At 28.3% G+C, this 20,634-nt stretch overlaps 1 protein-coding gene across 1 annotated transcript; it reads left to right on the top strand.

The window, feature by feature from the left end:
• The first annotated feature begins 263 nt into the window (after positions 1 to 263).
• LOC149056645 (uncharacterized) lies at positions 264 to 19,099 on the top strand. Its single transcript, XM_089223138.1, has 33 exons — positions 264 to 597; positions 1,064 to 1,372; positions 1,432 to 1,678; positions 2,065 to 2,246; positions 2,314 to 2,468; positions 2,533 to 2,731; positions 4,588 to 4,987; positions 5,354 to 5,574; positions 5,876 to 6,064; positions 6,142 to 6,266; positions 6,333 to 6,411; positions 8,853 to 8,941; positions 9,255 to 9,490; positions 9,570 to 9,669; positions 9,762 to 9,887; positions 10,115 to 10,240; positions 10,308 to 10,637; positions 10,740 to 10,895; positions 11,012 to 11,122; positions 11,205 to 11,435; positions 11,502 to 11,642; positions 11,715 to 12,061; positions 12,819 to 12,922; positions 12,993 to 13,104; positions 13,376 to 13,440; positions 15,039 to 15,159; positions 15,230 to 15,413; positions 15,512 to 15,667; positions 15,892 to 16,097; positions 16,183 to 16,286; positions 16,486 to 16,692; positions 16,786 to 17,009; positions 17,966 to 19,099. Exons 1-33 carry the CDS (start codon positions 264 to 266, stop codon positions 18,659 to 18,661), a joined length of 6,612 nt encoding a protein of 2,203 aa, XP_089079264.1. The 3' UTR covers positions 18,662 to 19,099.
• Positions 19,100 to 20,634: the final 1,535 nt, after the last annotated feature.

Raw genomic sequence — 20,634 nt, 5'->3', positions numbered from 1 at the left:
CTACATACATACTACTATTAATTAAACCATCTAACTATAATATGATATAATATTTTAATTTCTTTTCCTTTCATATTATAACTACTCACTTGACAACCGATTTTTGTTTTAATAAACAGATTAGTATCCAAGTGTTTATTTAATATTTTAAGGATAAATATACATACATATAATATTATCACATTTGAAATTTAAACAATTTGATTTATATTTTGAAGTAAATTAATAACTGTACCTATGAAATAATGTATGAAATAAGAGAAATGTTTAGAACCATTTTAATACTTAGTTTATTAAATTTAACCGAAATTACAATAAGTATTGATTCTTATAATTTTTGCGAACCCGATTACACAGGATTAAACAAATGTCACGATGGTGGTTGCAATAATAATAATATGTATGATACAGAAAACGTTTGCTTATGCAGTTTTTCTCAAAACGTGATGAATGGAAAATACTGTGGCATTTATGAAGATAAATGTACAATAAATCCATGCGTCAACAACGGTAAATGCATATCGGGCATAGGACATCATATATGTGAATGTAGCAATAGATTTCATGGTATCAACTGTGAAATTCCTATTGCAATAGGTAACTTAATTTCATTACTACTTAGAAACTAGTGTAAACGAATATAAGTTGTTTGAAATAATATTTGGAAAATATCCATTGAGTATTTGAAAAAAAATCGAACTTAATAACTTGTATAGATTGTACAAAAATTGTACATCTACCTACATCTAGTACCTATACCTATAATATTTCACATTAATTGAGTTCACTTATCATAAAATGTATAAAGAAATAAAAAAAATGTAATGGGTTATAGGTATAGAATGTATATTTATGAGATGTGTTAATGGGTTGTTTTAAATATAATTAAATTAGGCATACAGATAAAACGTTTCGTTTGATTACTTTTCTTATTTCCAACTAAATACTTGAGAAAATTTTAGAACTTATACACAATGAACTAATAATAATTATATTAATATTATTATTTATTACGATATAGTTTATATTTATTTGAGTTATACTACACTTTATTTTTTTGAAGGTGATACGATCAGTAAGATAAAAAAACTTTCATTATTTTATCGAATAAAATCCAAACACGGAGAAGAGTTACATCTATTGCTTGTATCCGATAACTTTGGAGATGAAAATTATAATGTAATCATTAAAGGTGCATTATGTAGTTTTCGATATAAATTGAGTGACTTTAAAAAAAAAATGAAAATTTCTGATGCAATTGAATTGTGTTCGAAAAAATTGGATTCTGCAGAATTTAAAGTGACTAATTGTAGTGGGCCTGATAACTATTATTGTCAAAATATGTGCCAATTTATTCAAAAAATATACGGTAGTGAAAAAAAAATTGAAGAAAAAATGTTAATAAATACTTAGCACAATTTTCAGGTACAGTCGACAGTAAAGTAGAAATTGCACTTATTGGCCCCTATTTTAATACTAAAAGCTCACTTAGAAGAGAAGATATATATTATGGCGCTAACAAAACTAATAGAATGGGTGGTAAATATACACTAGAAGTACAATTATACACCAAAAATGAAAATAGCATTGAATATAAAATCAATTTCATTCAGTTTATAGTTGATGACATCATGTCAATATGTTTACCATTTATGGAATATTTTTCTTACAATGATCGGTAAGTTTTTAAAGTAGGTGCTGTGTTATAATTAATGTGTTAGTGGTGATTATAGAGTTGGTTTAGTTCAAAAACGCCACATTTCATTCTTTTAAGGTTGATAGGAAAAAATCACACATATTATGTCGGTCTGTTAAATAAAATAGTAGTAAAAAAAATTTCAATAAGTATAGTACGAGTATAAGATACAAATTTTAAACGTTTAATATAATTTAGTTATTATAATTATTACAAACCTAATATAATAATGAATTCAATATAAGTTGCATTTAATTTTATTAAAGTCAATTGATTAATACTTTACAAAATTAAGATAATAATATAATCTACGAATAGATAAAATATTAAGATATCTATATTACATAATATATTTTATTAAATTGTAGAGATACTGAGTTAATAAAAGAAATTAAAGAAAGGCATATAGAAAAAGTTTTTAGAAATGTAAATTGGTCATTGCAAGTTCAATTCGTAAATAAAGGACAATGCCCATATCAACCTGAAGATTTACAGCAAATTATTCTGTGGAAAATATTCAACTATAACAAAATCATAGAAAGCTACTTATGTAATTATACCAATATTGATAAACAAATGATTAATACCACATCATAAACTATTATTTAATTGTCAAGATGAAAAAGGACTTGCATATCTAGATGATTTAGAAATGTATAACACATATTTGTTTATCGATGGTCACGTATTACCAATGGGTATATACGTATTTTACTTCCAATTATTTTTATCAAACAACTTAACCGGAGTAAAAACATCAGACTTTTACTTAGTTCGTATATTTTCTATCCAACTTATTGATAATTAAATAAAAAATGTAATAAAACCGTAAATAGCGTTATGTAGATGTTCAATTACAAGATTTAGTTGCTATAATTAGCGAACCATCTCCATTGTATTTGGGAAAGAAACTATTGACATTGAATGCTTCAGAATCATATAATCCTAATGAAAAGGACGGCCAAAGAGATTTATTATATACCTGGGAATGTAATGTTTCAGCAGATGATATTTGTAAAAAGTTAACATCAACAAGTAATTATAAAATTATCATTTATCATCAATAGGAATGGCCGATGTAAATACGATACAAATACCTAGATAGCGAAATATTCTTGATATTCTTGATTTACAAATATTGGAATTTTTGATAATAAATTAATATACTATAATAATTAAGAATTAAGTTATTGTAATATATTTTTGTAACAATAATGTTTCCATTTTATTACATTAACTTTTTTCGAAAATTATTATTAACTATTAGGTAAATAAGTAAAAATTACAGATGGTACTTTTTTTAGCTTCTAGTATAGACTATTATAGCTCAACAATTAATGTGAATACAGGAGATGCATATAGTACGTGTCAATAAAATATATAAACATAATGTAGATAAATATTAATAAGATAGTATAAGTACACAAAATTATAATAAAGTGATTAAAAATAGATAAGAATATAAAATGATGAAACTGATAATGTTGCTTATAGACTAAAATTAAACAATAACAATATTATTGATGGAAAGACGTACAGCGGTATAGATAATTATAATTGACCTTTATTTAGTAAAGTCGTTGATAAGGCCAGGAGGGGCTTATGATAACGTTGAACTCGGAGAATAAAGGAAGAAAATAATATTACGATGTATGAAGAAAAGTGGGGTGGTTTTGGTTAGAAATAGTTTGTGCATATGATGGTTTATCGGAATTGGGTATTGTAGAAGGCTAGGGAAAGTTAATTTTGGTTTCAGGAGCAGGAGTGACACATACTTGTCGAATATGACTGAATGGAGATTTAAATCTTTTATACACTAAACAGCCTTTTTCATTAGCTGGATGACTATCATATCATAGTGCACACCTAGCAGGAGAGTTTGATGACACCTAGTGCATTCGTCCGAGCTGTGTTCTTTGCCACATCTGATATATCGTGGAACGTGATTGCAGTACGACAGACGTCGTATGTATGAGTATGCCTATAAGACAGACAGCGGTGACATTGGGGTGGTTTTTTGGACGGATGTAGTTTTTCGACAACTATTTTGGTATGCAGCGAAAAATTCGATTTTGTATAAATCCGAGTTATTGGTAGTTTTTTTTTACATCGATGAATAAAAGAAGTACAGGTGATTATTCGGAAAATCGTTTTATGTTATGAACGTGAGTGGCTTGACAACCCAACTACGAAAGAGAAGAAATAATATCTTCACTTGAAGTAGAAGGCTGAAGATTATGAGTTAGGTACTACACGTAGTGGACGTTTATCATATTACTGGTATGAATGAAGGCTATAATTGTTCTCGATTAGATAATTAATGAGTAGACAGTAATGCTAAGAGAAATGAGAGTGAATGATCAGGTAAAAGGGCGTGGTTTTACAGATAAATTCTGTAAAGTTAATAATTTACTTTAAGTTTGAGGGGAAGCTGGAAAAATTACTCACGCCTTTGATGTAGACTGGGGGTAGTTTCGGTGAGATATTATTGAAGTGAGTTTGGTCTTTGTTTGGAAGTGTGTTTAGGTTTGACACATCTTGTGTGGCGAGAACTGCGTAACGATTTGGACTTGTGAATATTTTTTGTTTCTTATCTTCAATTTTGGGCCAGAGCAAAGAAAATGATAGATTCCTTTTGCCTGGTGTTGGATTTGTATTTTCTAAACCGCGATTAATGGACAAATTGACCGTCACAATACGTAACTGTAAGTTATATGATTACGTGTGAAATACCGATAACAGAACGGGCATAATGAACGTACGATCATAGTGAACGTTATCGACAGACTGAGATGGTACATTATTGATATTTATTAAGTTTAGGAACTGCATATTGAACTTAAATTTGTATAACTTATATCATAGCTTAATTACGCACTATAACATTATAGATCCAAAATTAATCTTGAACAGACGATTTTCTGAAGTTGGTGAATATACTTTTACGTTAACAGTGAGCGTCAATGAAAACTATAAATCAACTATTGGAAAACCTGAAGATGGAATTAAAACAATTATTGTTTATCATGATCCACCCGAGACAACCACACAATCGACCACTGCATCAACTACACAACTTACCACTACATCAACCACACAACATACTTCTGAATTAACCACTCAGTCTACTACTAAATCAACTACACAAACTACCACTAAATCAACTGCACAACCTACCACTACACCAACCACACAATCGACTACTGAATTAGCCACTCAATCTACTACTAAATCAACTACATCAACTTCAACAGAACCAGGACAAAGAAACAAAAAGAAAATAAGTATCAGGTAATCGCAATAATAAACCATAATTTACATTTTGAATTCCATAATCTAAGAACTTTAATTATATCATATTATAGCGCCAACTCATTTAAATAATTCATAATTTGATATCTCAAAAATTTAATCTTGAAAATGTATTTTTAATATGGCTCTAGATTTTGAGCGAACTGATGAGTATATTTTATATAATGTGCTTTTTTTTTTGGTGTAATTTGGGTTAATTAAATATTTATTATAAATTTTAAAATAATTTTATATGTATATTAGTTAATTATATTTAGATATAATGTTATAATTTATAATATTTAGCATACATTTTAATTATCTACTATTTTTATTTCAATCACATTATTCTGTGGAATTTTTTAGATGCATTAAAAATTGTATATCATTATCAAATCCTTCAAATGATCTACATTTGGAGGCAAATAGTAACTTTATAGGCCACGAATTCGAATGGTACTACCAGTTTAATGGTATAAATATAAAACCAGTTAACGACATTGCATTAACAGATGTACCAAATCAAATGCTTATAGTAAAAAGAAACAAGTTACAGTATGGGACGATGTATAATTTTATTGTGAAATGTGAGTGTTAAACAGCATCATAAAATAAAATATTAATGAACGATAGTTTTAAAGAATTCTTGATAAAATAATCTGTTATGACTTTATGAGTGAAGATTTATTTAGTTATTAATATTGTTCTTAGTCAGATTTCAAAATTATGAAGTATTTCATTAGTCATTACCTACTATTATGTACGTATCTCTATTTAAACTTATTTGTTATCGGAATAGTTTACCTTAGGTAATATATTCATAGAAATTATATTTATATTAAAAAAAAAAAAAAAAAAATTAAAAACATATTTTTATTTATGCATTAGATCCACAATATACATTGACGAATAATCTATCCATAACAACTGTCTCAAGACCAAAAATTGGAAATTGTATAATACAACCATTGGTCGGAATGGCAGGTGAAACATTATTTACTATATCGTGTATACATTTAAGCAATGAAACTATTATTGAATACTATCAAAAAAATAAAAACGATGAAGCAAGTAGAGGTAAACTTTGATAAATATTATCTAAAAACATTTTTATTGTAGAAAAAATCATAATTTTTGGTTTAATTAAATTAAAGGAGTTTTATTAGATCGTAGAAATAGAACTCTGAGAGATTTCAAGTTAACCTCATCCAATGAATTAATTGTAAGAGTAATAAATATACATAATGGAGCTTATTCACAAACGCATTTAATTGCGAGGGTAAATAATATTTTTAAGTACAATTAACTTTAATACTTATTTTTTAATGAGAGATTATCATATTAGGTATCAGAATGTAATACGGATTTATTGAAAAATCTGTATAAAGAATTAAACATGCAGTTGAAGAATAAAAACATATCAAGTATCATTGCAAAAAATTACTTAACAAATTAAGATATTTTTAATTTTTGAGGTTGGTCAATTTCGTCAAAAATCTCACTTTTATTAACTTAATCTTCTTTTAGAAAACTAAAAGTATCTTTTTTCACATTCAATGAAGGCATTCATTTTTGAAACAAACAAATGAATCATTTAATTAATTTTTAATATTATATACATACAAAATAACATTTAAGTAAACAAAGTTGGCAAGTGCCAAGTGGGCATCGCTCTGCTGTAGGTATAGTAGAGATGGTGAGTAGGTTATGAATGACAGGTATCATATTGTATACGAAAAACGATTCTGAATGAAGATGATTTGTCAGTATAGAATATATTATATTACCTATATTAAAATTATAATATATTTTATATACGCACAATATTTAAGTATACATTTTATACGCTCACTAATTAATGTTTTCTATATTGACTGCAATTTTTTTTTTTTACAGTTATTTAAAAAAAAAGTTATGGAGAACCTTGTGTTGGGTTAAAAACCTTGCATAAATCACAACAATTTTATGAATTTTCATCTTCGCGATTTTATAAACATTTGAACTTTAAATGCTTAAAAACAAAAAATGTGTATAACGATTTTTCATTTTTTATACTACGTTAAGCACAACTTATAATAAACCTTGTATTAAATTTTAAAGATTTTTGGATAACCAATTTTTTTTATAGGTATTTAAAAAAAAAACTTAGAAAATTGAAAACTTCAATTATCTATAATTAGCTTTAAAAAGTCAAAACATTTTTAAAATTTAATCGTGAATAGATAACGCAAATATTTTGGTGAAAATTTCAAGTATTTTCAATGATTCATTTTTGAGTTACAACAAAATAAAAAAATCTGTTTTGTCGAAAATTGATTATGTGTAAAAATTCCTGTTTTTTCGTTACTCTTTTAAGGTTTTTTCTGACAATTTTGAAAACTACTGTAGGTAAATTTTTTAATTTTGACCCTCAAGTACCAACTTAATGGATTTTCCTTTTCAAAGAGGGACTGAAGTCAAAAATCAAGCATTATTTCTACTTCACAACGTGATGACAGTCATAAAAAAATTTTTTAACAACACACATTGTAATTATTTTAACAATCAATACATTCCCCACTTCATTCAGAATCTAAAAACATTGTATTATGTGCATATAAATTACATTTTAAATTTTCATCGTATATATTTTTATACTATTGCATATTTCATATTTATATACGATTATAAAAATGTATAAAATAAATTATAATTAAATAATATTAACTTTTATGTGAAGCAAGTTAATATTATCAAAAATATAACAATTCATTTTTGATGTTTTTGAAAATATATGCTATTCGTTAAGATGTTGGTAATATGTACCTAAAATTATAAATAAAAAACATTCAAATAAATACATTATGTATTTCCCAGGTAATACAACTATTATCCTAATAATAATTTATAAGCTTGGTGTGGCGCTGTGTCTATACCTAGTTACGTACGCACTCTGAGGGTCGAGGGCACATGACGGCTGTCATTACTAGCTCACGGATGGGTGAATTTTCGGCGCTAGGTAAATTGAGTCCGAGATAAGTTTGGTACATTTTGAAAGCGGTAAATTGAATCCCGGGAAAAAAATAGGTAGTAGGTAAGTTGAGTCCCGGAAAAAATAAGGCAGTAGATAATTTGAGTCCCAAGGAAAAACGATTTATATGCATTTTTAATTTTAAAATGTGCACTATAAAATTTTTATTTATGATTTGTGGACAATTCATTGACAGCATGTATATGATTTTGAAAATAGTAACATGCATTTTTATTGCATAAAAAATAGTTATATAATTAATAAAAATGCATGTTGCTATTTTAAAAATCATATACATGCAGTCAATGAATGTCCATAAATCACAAATAAAAATTGTATAGTGCATATTTTTAAATTTTAAATGCATATAAATCGTTTTTCCCTGAGACTCAAATTACCTACTACCTTATTTTTTCTGGGACTCAACTTACCTACTATCTATTTTTCCCCGGGACTCAATTTACCGAGTTAGGGTCATTTGGGACTCAATTTACCAACCCCGGAATTTTCAACAACAAAACCCTTGCCATTCATACACGTGTTCTAACCAACCCTACCCTACCTCACAGTAATAAACATACTAAATAACCCTGGCTAATAACCTCAGACGTTGAAGCCTTAACTCAATATAAAAATAATAATAATAATAATAAAAATAAATGATATTCATTAAGTTTTGTTTAAGGCGTTTAAGCTTTACATAATTTGGTACTCAAAATACACGAATCATATACAATTTTTCTATTGAACGCAAAAGGACCAACTAAAAAACTAATATTATCAAAACAGTTATTTTGACCAAAAAGGGTTCAATTAGTATATTTGATAATCATTATTTGTTTTTTATTATTTTAGAAGTTGTATCAATAATATCAATTTTGAGTGATGTACTTCATGATAACAATATTAATCAATTTGAAAAGTTGTTCAAAGCATTAAATAAGGTGAAGTTCAAAAAAAAAAAAATGAAAATAAAATAATATGTGTGTTTTTATTTTATCAAATCATTTAACATAAAAATGTTTAAAACAAAATGTATTTTATATTTTTATAAACCAAGCTTAAGTTATCCAATAAAAACATTTAAATTAAAGTTATAAATTGAAAATGAGATATTATTATAATTTTTAAAGGGTAGGCAATATTATGTTAGATTATAAATTATATATTTACATTAAAATATGTACTAAAACACGATTTCGAATAAACTAAATAGAATATTGCGGTAATCATGAATAATCTGTGTATAATTTTCAGATCCCATTACGGAATTGTATTTCTAAGAATATTTTCTGTATTGATCAGTTTTTATTGATTCTTCAAAAAGTTGTAGAGGATTATTATACAGCTAATAAAAGTTCAATTAAATTAATTGGACTTTTAAGAATAGCAAAGCAATTGCTCAAAATTTCTATTGCATTGCTTGAATATATAGAATCGTCTAATGAGTATAACTTAATGATAGAAATTAACAAAATAGAAGAAATAAAAAGGTATATTATTAATAAATATTATATAAGTAAGAATCTTCTGAAAAAATTATTGAAATTTATAATATTATTTTATAACTAGAAAAATTCGGGAAAAATTAATTTTTATAATAGATAATATACAATACAACAATAATAACCCAGATGGTTCTGAACGTTATCTTTGGTCAGCATTTGAAAACGTAATGGTTTAGTGTTTTCAATTATTTAGTTTTCATAAAATAATCATGTTTTTATGCATTTTATTGACGCGCACATTTTCATAACCTGTTAGTGGAACAGAATTACACAAAAGATTGAAAATCTTATAAAATCATTTGGAAAATCAGTGATACTCAACCTGGAAAATTACAAAAGAGAAATTACCTGTACAGATGAGGATAACGATATAAAATCATGTGTATGCTAGCAAGTAAAATTGAGCAGTGGCACAACCAATGGGTGTGTTATCGTGTTTTGGATGTGTGAACACTCCTCTTAAATCGTATTTATCCAATCTATTTAATATTTATAAAAAAAATTCGGGGACCACTGGCCGAAACTCCCTTTGAAATAATTTTGGTCGTGCCACTATAATTTAGTATAAAATAAGGATCAACTATACAATATTAATAGTTCATTTGATAGGTTTTATTACCTGAGTGGTTCAAAAACAGATCTTCTCAATTGGAATCAAAATCTTTTTTGTATGATGCTATCGGAAAATCATTAGGAAACGAACTACTATTGAAGGGAGGCAACGTGGGAATAACAGTATAATACTCACTAAAATAAAGTTAACTGATTTGAAGAATAATAAACATTTATTTAAAAAGTTTAGAATTTTCACGTTAAAAAAAATTTGATGCGAACATTTGATGAAATAGAAGGAATCGAGATTATTATGCCAATTGTGTCATTAGATTTGTTAAATTTTGATAAATCAAATTCGAAAAATTTAATCAAATATAAATATTTTGACAATTATATTGATTTAAATTTTGAAAGAAACAAAACTAAAAAAGAACAGAAACGAAATTATGCAGTTCGGGTTCTCACAAAAAATAGTAACAGTATTAAGTTTGATAAAAGTATTTTGGTGTTCAGAATAGATATGAAAAATATTAGTGAACTATTTGTCACATTAAGTGATTCGACATATGATTTACGTGTAAGTTATTTAAATAAAGAAAAACATAAAAACACAAAAACGTATAGATCCTTATTTATTAAAATATTTGTACCATACCTATTTTCTGCATGTTAAAAAAAGTTAGCATGGTTGAGAAATAAAAGACCAGATATCAAAGTAATGAATAGTTTAAAGTATGCAGTTAACTTGAAAGCTGGTGAAAACAATGAATTCACGTTAAAAACACTAAGTCAACATCGAGATGAAATACATTACATTGGTGTATCAGCTATTACAGTAAAATGTTTATCTTGAAACTAAATCCTTCCATAAAATATAATATTGACAAATTTATATGATATAATAATACAATGCAGCATTTTGATTAAATGTCAAACTTGGTTTTATTTTAGAAAGAAAAAATAACACGAGTTAATGAATTGTACGCTAACTTTTCAATGACCATGTATAGTCCACAGTGCTTGTATTGGAGTGGAGTAAAATGGGAACCTAACGGAATTATCGTAATATATTATAATAATTATAGGACATAGGTACCTATTTAGGAACTAGTCATAACGAATTGTAATTAACAATGTTCTGTAGGTTGGGTCAAATACTACAGAAAATAACATTCACTGTCAAACTAACCATACGTCGTTGTTTAGTGGCATATTTTATACTTTTCCTGATGTGGTAGATACAGTTACAGGCATTAACCATACTGATTCCTTAATAAACAATATGGTTTGTCTGATAACAGTTTTAATAGTGTTTCTTCTATATACGGCATTATTTATTTGGTCGAAATACCAGGACAAAAAAGATGTATCGAGGGTAAAGTTTAGGTTTAGCGATTTGCTATATTAAAGATATAAATTCATAAAATATAGCGCATTTTAGGGCGAAATTGTGATTCTCCATGATAACTATCCAGGAGAAGATGAAGTTTATTTAGTGACGGTTTATACGGGAGACGTTGCTGGTGCTGGAACTACGGCTAATGTATGCCTACAATTACACGGGAATATTAGCAGCAGTCGAGTGAATACAATTTGTATTTTTTTTTCACCCGATCACTCATGTTAATAGTAACTATATTTGTAATCGCTTCAGGTCCATTGGTTGCACAATTCAGAGTGTGACGTTTTGCAGCGTTTTAATGACGATTGGTTTATCGTTTTTACACCAACAAGTCTTGGTGAATTTATGTCTATTCATATATGGCACGATAATCATGGAAATAATCCTAATTGGTATTGTAAACGTATTGAAGTCACTGATGTACGGAAACAGAAAAAATGGAATTTCATTGTGGAAAGATGGTTTACGACTTTAAGATCGATTGAAGATATTGAGCACTTTGTTTTTGTCGGAAAACCTAACGATTGGCAAACAAAGGCTATGGATGATGTTGGATTAACTATACGCGAAGAATATCTATGGGCAAGTGTATTTATACGGTAACAACTATAATAATTAAAACAAAAAACAAAAATTAAAATACTTTGTACCTAATATAAAATACTGTCTTGACTCTTGTGATATTTGTTATAAATTGTGGTCAAATTCAAAATAGTAAATATAAATGTACCTATACACATATCAGCATATTATATAGATTATACAAATTTAAAAAAAAATACTGAACTTTTAAATGATTTCGATCGTTTTTAAGAAATTCATGATTGCCTATTTTCTAATAACACGTGTGGAGGTCGTGTACATAGTGAGTGAGTGAGTGGTAAGTGATCAAAACATACATGACTGTGTGTAAAAGAAATAGCAATGCACGTGAACGGTGCCTATTTACTTTTTGTCAAACCTACAGATATACTATAGACCTAATAATGAGATAAGACTTCAGCAAACTGATTCGAATTCGTTAATATATCTGATTGAGATCGGGAAAGGCCACACTTTAAGATTTTCAATTTAAATTCCACATAATCAACAATAATATTCAAACCAAATGTATACTTATATAGTACCTACCCATAAGAATCGGGGAACGAAATTTGAAAAAGTGGCCTGTGTGATGGTACATTTGGTTGAAATAACTGATTGTTTACAATGGCCTTAGTATTATAAATATTTATAGTAAAACTATACGTCAAATCTATTAAATTAATATATTCCTTTTATATTAAACTATAAACAGTGATTTAAATACAACTAATTCAAATGTACCAAAATAAAATGTTCTTTTATTATGTTTAGTCATCCAAGATCTTTAGTAACACGGTGTCAAAAACTAAGCAAAATAATATGTTTATTATTGAGTACAATGGTTGTAAGCTTATTATTTTACGATTTTGCGGACGGTAAGTCAATTAACAAATTAAAAATAACAAGAAAATATCTTTTAATTGCATAAAACTAATGTATATGCAGATGACGAAGAAGGTTTTTTGAAATTTGAAATAACATATTCACAAATTTACATTTCTATACAAGGCAGTATAATACACTTATTAATGACATTTGGCACTAGTTATTGTTTTAGGTAACTACTTAATATAGTTACTGTATATTTTATATAAAACTATTTTAAAATAGCAGGTACTAGTACTTAAATTTATTTATAAATTATTTGACTTAACATTGGTATAAAACTATAAAGTATAATTTAAATTTAAGACCCAGTACCACAACCACTACCACAATATAATAACAATGCTAGCTGTGATATTAAATGGTTTTTAAGTTATGATTACTTAAAATATTCTCTGAAATTAAAATGGAATAATAAAATTGTTTTTTAAATGTATTTCCAGTAAAGGTTCTGAGTACGAAAAATACTATGTTGTTCAAGAAGTGAAAAATAATGATGAAATAAAAGGTATAACATGTTATAATAAATTAGCTAAATCGGCCGTTATAAATTCATGTACACGAGTCATAACATGGCATCATAAATTTTAAAATATGTAATAATTATATAAGTTGCTATAAAAGTTTAAGAATTAGATAAAGTTAGCTCCAACATGGCGTAAAATTATTAGTTATATTACAAATAACTAATTTTGCAAAACGTTTATAAAATAATTGTACCTATATATATATGTGTATTTTATAGTTTAATGTCGCTATAATAACATCTTTTGAACCCCTTCCTTCACTCCCGAAACACTAATCGACACAATTTTGAAGAGTAACATCTACATTTCTAGCTCAGCTAAGAATTTAAAATTATATTTTAGTGCTTTACTTAAGCTGAAAGCCAGACTTTGCCCTTGAAAAAAATTAAAAAGTATAAAATGTAGCGCTTAATATTGTTGCAATCTTGACAAGCATAAAGCTTAGAAGTAATGAATATGTATCTCACCTCCCCTACCCAATGAAAATTCCTATCCACGCCAGCGGATATTACTAATAGTAAAATAAATTACTTGAATAGCAATAATATCATAAAATATACTTACATTGTATTCTATAATAATAAGGTTGACAAACTGCTTTCGCTCTAAATCGTTCTTAATTTATTGTTCAAATCTACCCATTGACCGCCATGAGTTCTTTATATTATTATCAGACCTCTTCAAAGTTTGTCCGCCACGGACTTTTTCCCTACGTTTACATAAACACATCAGCTTTGTCAATTTAAAGAATATTTATTTTTAAAAAAAAAAACTAATAATGATACTTGCAAGCTTATGCTGACATACTAACTAATTGCTAAGTTGTACACACACGACATTTTCAAAAGCAATTTTTTTGGCAAAAATTCATTCAACCTTTTGTATAATAGTGTTATACCATGGTAATGGTCACGAGGGAAAAATGTGGTATAGCAAAAAAAATTACTTTAATAGAAATAATATTATCATAAAATATACTTACCTAGTAATGTTGGCTGCCTTCGCTCTAAGTCGTATTTTGTTAATTCAGGTTTACCCGTTGAACGCCATTTATGTATATTTATGTTACATTGTATTCTGTAATAATAAGGTTGACAAACTGCCTTCGCTCTAAATCGTTCTTAATTTATTGTTCAAATCTACCCATTGACCGCCATGAGTTCTTTATATTATTATCAGATCTCATCAAACTTTGTCCACCGCGAGCTTTTTCCGTACGTTCAAAGTAGTTCACATACATATAAACACATCACCTTTGCCATTTGAAGAATATTTATAAAAAAAAAAAAACTATTACTTGAAAGCTGTGTAACACGTCTTACTGAATGTGGCATTACTGTACAATTTAAATCCGACAAGAAAATACTAATTGTTGAGACCACGGTTTAAGATATCTTAAACCGTGGTTGAGACCTAGAGCGAAAACTCCCTGGAATCGTTTTCAATTTATCCAAATGTGATAATATCCATTCTTGGAATAATATTTTCTTGAGATTTAATCGATCTATACAATTTGGTTAGACATTATCAAATAATAATGGGTTAACATTTTTTAATAGTGTATTAAATATTATCATAGAATCTTGGTTGAAAACGTTATTCGCTTTAATTTCTCCAAAAAAGGTCGCATATTTGCCTGCTCAGATGGAAGAAAAAAGCAACAGAAAAACTGTAACAAATTATTGGCTTATAGCTGGATGGTAGTATTTTAAGTTTGCTAAACGTGTAATAACAACCGTGGATATTTAATCAAACTAAATTTTCATGCAGGGCGTTATGTTTACTTATTTATGGTTTATCGATCGTTTTAATCATAACCTTTGGATTGAAAATAGGACAGGTGAAAAGCTTACACTGGTTAATGACATTGCTAATAACGATTATAGAAAACGTATTCATATCTGAACCTTTACAAATAATAATATGTAGTTTTATTATATTTAAGCTCGATCAAGTAAATGCATTAATAAATATTGATAAAAATAAAATACTTCAATGATTTGTTGATAATATAATTATACTATTTTTACTATTGTCGTATAATTATTTTAGGGTCAGCATCATGTATTATTAAACAAATATACAATCAAGTTGGACGATTTCCGTAAAAATACTAAGAATCTATTACAGAATGTTCGATTAATACAAAGTATTAGAGAACGCAGAAAAAGATATGTGTATAATCCGATGACACAAAAATCTGCTCTAGTATAGATATAATAATTTTTAATTAATATCAGTTGTAGCTATTAAATATTTTATTAACCTTTTATACTTACCTATGTCATATCATAGTAAGAAGGCATTATAGATACCTATATGTATTTGAACATTCAAATACCTACGTGATTCATATTGTAACAAATATTGTTCATATAATTAATTGAAATCATAAAATTATTATAATAAATAATAATGAAATATTCTTACAGATTTTACAAACTAGATATAGAGATAAATTGCGGCTTGCAAGTTTTCAAGAAAATGTTGCCACATGTGTACTATTAATATTAATATCATTATGTTGTATTGGTGGATTGTATTCATTTAGCAATCACAAACATATTGTACATGTCAATAATATAAACAAATTATTTCTCAAAAGTATTTTGCAAACAAATATGATGGATTTGGAAATGTAACATAAAAATAGAAATAACTTATTAAAGGAACCAAATATTCCTTGGTTAAATGTATATGATTTGTTTACAATTTTATTTTAGGATTAAAGCATTTTTAACTGAAACGCTTTTAAATCCTTTTCATATAAGAGAATACTATAATGGAATGCCGATAATCAATAAATCGATGCCATATTTAAGTGAAAGTATGAACGCTATTAAGGCTTGAAATATTAAAATAATTGTAGATATCATGCATAAATATATTATAATTAAACATATTGTATTAATTAATAATGAAAAATTAACTGGGTTATCGAACTTATTACTTATAACTTATTTCCTAAACACTTTGGAGACTTAGACTTAAATTTATATTGTAACTCAATAAAATGTCTTTAATAGATAATCCAAGAGGTTGGTGCAGTTTTTACAACAGTAAAATAGTAAACGGAGGCATTAGACTAAAACAAAATAGAATCACACAAAAAAATTTAAGATGGGAAAGCGATACAGATAGTTATAAACAAAATTGGATAAAAACTACCAATATTCAAGAAGTTACGGCTTGGGTTTATAGATCCATACCCGTGATAAAATATTTCGGATTATGTACGTATTCATTATTGTCATTAAAATTGTACTTATAAAATAAACAGTGCGCTGTAATACTGAAGATAAAGACCATTTAATCAAATATTTTAGGGTTTCCTGTTACAGAAAATTCTGGATTTATATTAGATCTAACTGGACAACTATCAGAGTATAAGAAAAATATAAACGAACACTTAGAAAATGGATGGTTGGATAATAGAACGAAAAATCTAGTCGTAGAATTCCATACTTACACACCTAACATAGATTGCATTACAGTGTTCAAAATAAAATTCCAAACTTTATCGGGACTATTATACACAGTACACAGTGAGGTATACTAAAATTAAATTTCTTATGTTTAAGTGTTTAATCATTTTTAAGACTTTGTGATTGTGAGTAGGTAGTCAGTTAGTGATGGTTTGGGGTAAAATAACGGTTGCCAATTCTAAGTTCGTCTCAATAATGATCTTGACATTATTAATTATTATAGCTCTACATTTTCATGAAAGTAAATCATCATAAAAGTAATCATTTGTATAATATTATTATAATAATTGTGTCCATAATTTAGTAGATACCTATTAGTGATTGTAAGTTTTTTTTTTTTAATGCCTTGGTAAAAAAATATATATGCCATATTTATACTAAGTATTATAGTTGTAATAACTATTACACTTAATCTGTTACCAATGGCAACAATTTAAATGTACAAAAAGTAATATTAAATTTTCGCGAGCTGAATTCATACTCGAGTCAGGTTAGAAAATAAGGTATAAACACTATAAACACACTTACACACCCTCCAAGTCTCGAGTCAAATCTATTAGTATATAACTTTTATTGAAACCGGTCTTTCAGTTGTCTTTGAGTTTATTATAGAGAATAAACAAACAAACACAGGCACGTATTCAGACGGGGGTTCCGTAGGGACTGGACTTCCCCCCCCCCCCGAAATTTTTCAGAACTCCGTATAAAATTTACAATCCTAAAAATTTAAATTTAAATTTTCAACACTAAATCGTTTAAAAACACTGCTTCGTAATAAAACTAGAAATGAGTGGACATGATGGCTCAAAACAACAGAAAGCTTATATTATATACACATTGGTTGAAAATATTTAATGACTATAGACTAATAGACTGTTTTGTGTTATAAAGGTTTTGATTTATGAGTTTATAAAAAAAATAAAAGGTTTTTTTATCATTATCGGCCTCCCCCAAAATAAAATCCTGGCTACGTGCAGCCCTGAACAAACATTAATCCGTTACTGTCTTGCGTATAACATAGGTGTGGTCGGTGCCTTCGGAGTCGGTGATCGTCACGTGGAACACGTACGTGTTCACGCTGGTGTTCATGTTTGCGTACGCCGTGATGGCCGTGCGGCTGATGGTGTCGCTGAAGCACATGGTGTCCACCGTGTACGACCACGGCGGCGGCGAGTACCGAGTGCTGTGCGCGGTGTACGAGTGCGCCGTGCTGGCGGTCGTCATGTGCGCGATGTTCGCGGTGACCGGCCGCTGGCAGTTGATGGAGGTGGCCCACGAGTGGTACTCGGCGGCGCAGGAGACCGCGGTCGTCGGCAGCATGACGTACATGTGCCAGGCCCACGAACACGTGGCCGCGCTGGCGTCCGTCGTCGTGGCCATGGCGCTGTTCCGCACGTTTCAACTGGTCATGTACGAGAGACGGGCGTCGCACGTGTTGCGGACGCTGGGCGCGTCGATGGGGCCCGCGGCCGCGGTGACCGCCTACAGTCTGATCGTCACGTACGGCGCTTGGGGCGGCGTCATCGCCGGCGATGGTCCCCGGTTCCTCAACGCGTTCGTTATGTCCCGGGTGGACCTGGGCTGGCAGAACAGCATGGCTGGGCCGCCGCCGATGGCCACGGTCGTCTCGGCCCTCGCGTTCCTGCTGTTGAACGCCGCCGTCGTATCGATCATCACCAAGCGCTACATCCTGTCGAAACTCTACACGCGACAATGATGACTGACGGTGTGTATCCGACGAACCGTTAATATGTCGCTTGCCCCTGAGGAACCGTTCAAATCGTTCAATGACGTTTGTTTTGTTAATCGCCAATCCGCTGTTGTTATTGTTATGATACCTATATTGTATTATAATTTTGAATTTATTTCATAATATTCCTTAATATTTCTCAACACCGATTAAAATAATTGTAAACTTATTAATTATTATAGCATAGTAAGACACTAATACATTATGTAGGGATGAGTTAGGATAAAAGTGGACAAAACCTAACCTTTCTTGAATCTAGTGCCAAACTTTGCAATCAAGGGTTCGACGATTTTTCACATGCCCAAAGTTTGTAAGTACTTAATAGAACTATACTTAATATAAATATAGTAATTAATAAAAAAGGCGGGTAAGTCGAGGATGTCGCTCTGCTGTACAGTAGGTTACAAGTGGGTTACTGTAATGGATGGAATTAAATTTGAATCCAATGATATTATATCATTGTATACGAAAAACGATTCTAAGCGAAGACGGTTTATCTGTCTAGGATATATTATAGATTATTAAAAATTTTCAAATCTTAGATTTAAAAAGAAAAATGTTTAATAATTTCTAGTTTAAAATAATTTGCGAATTTTCGTGATTTTTACATATATTGATAAAATTCAAACTTTGAATGCTTGTAAAAAAAAATTATGCCAATATATTTCTTTTATATTACACCTGCTATTGTAAAAATATATTAGGAGCCTTATATATTCTTAGATGTAAAAGGAAAATTTTTTATGAATTTCTAGCATAAAATAATTTATGAATTTTTGTGATTTTTACATAATATGTTGTTAAAATTCAAACTTTGAATGCTTATAAAAATAATTTGTGACTATGTATTTCTTTTAATTTCCAACTGCTATTGTAAAAATATGTTAGGAGCCTTTTATTAAATTTTCAAATCTTAGATTTAAAAAGAAAAACTTTTATAAATTTCTATCTAAGATAATTGAAACATTGCCGTAATTTTTACGTATTTTGTCAAAATTTGAACTTTAAATACTTACAAAAAAAAAATTGTGCCTACGTATTTTTAATATTTTTTAACTGCTATTGTTAAAATGTGTTAGAAGCCTTGTATTAAATTTTCAAGCTTTTTTACTGAACAAATAATTTTTTATCGATATTTATAGAAAAAAAAACTAAAAAATGTCAGTCAAATCAAACAGCTCAAAACAATTTATCAAATATAGAAAATGCCTATATAAATATTCAGTCAAAATTTCAAGTATCTGCGGTCATTTGTTTTAGAGTTGCACCAAAATAAAGAAATCACTAAAAGTGAAAATCCAATGTTGTAAAAATTTAAATTTCAAATGCTCATAAAAATTTAATTTGAATTTCCGGTGGACTTTTTATTTGTGATAAAGATTGAAAAACTTATAAGGAATCTTGTAATAAATTTTCAAATTTTAGTTATAAAAGGAAAATTTTTTATGAATTTCTAGCTTAAAATAATTTGTGAATTTTCGTGATTTTTACGTATTTTGTCAAAATTCAAACTTTGAATGCTTATAAAAAAAAATTGTGACCATGAATTTATTTTATTTTTCAACTTCTATTGTAACAATATGTTAAGAGCCTTGTATTAAATTTTCAAGCTTTTCTGCCAAACAAATAAATTTTTATCGATATTAATTTAAAAAAAACTAATAATGATCGAAAATTTCAAATGCCTATGAATAGTTGAACTTAAGTCGAAAATGTTTGCATGGTGGATGGAATATACTTATATAAACATTCGGTGAAAATTTAATGTATCTATGTTCATTTGTTTTAAAATTACATCAAAAACCAAAATCGATTTTGTCGAAAAATGAGTGTGCGTAAAATTTCCCGTTTTCCCCTTAATTTTTAGTTTGTTTTTCTCGATTATTTAGAAAAGTATTAAGAATTTTTTACTTTTGACCTCCCAAAGTATTAACTAGATT

The sequence above is a fragment of the Diuraphis noxia genome, unplaced genomic scaffold (assembly GCF_037042655.1).
Source record: "Diuraphis noxia isolate RWA-SAM2 unplaced genomic scaffold, SU_Dnox_SAM2 contig0003, whole genome shotgun sequence".
NCBI classification, from domain to species: domain Eukaryota; kingdom Metazoa; phylum Arthropoda; class Insecta; order Hemiptera; family Aphididae; genus Diuraphis; species Diuraphis noxia.
Note: the sequence above shows the minus strand (reverse complement) of the source record. Positions and strands in the feature narration are given on the sequence as shown.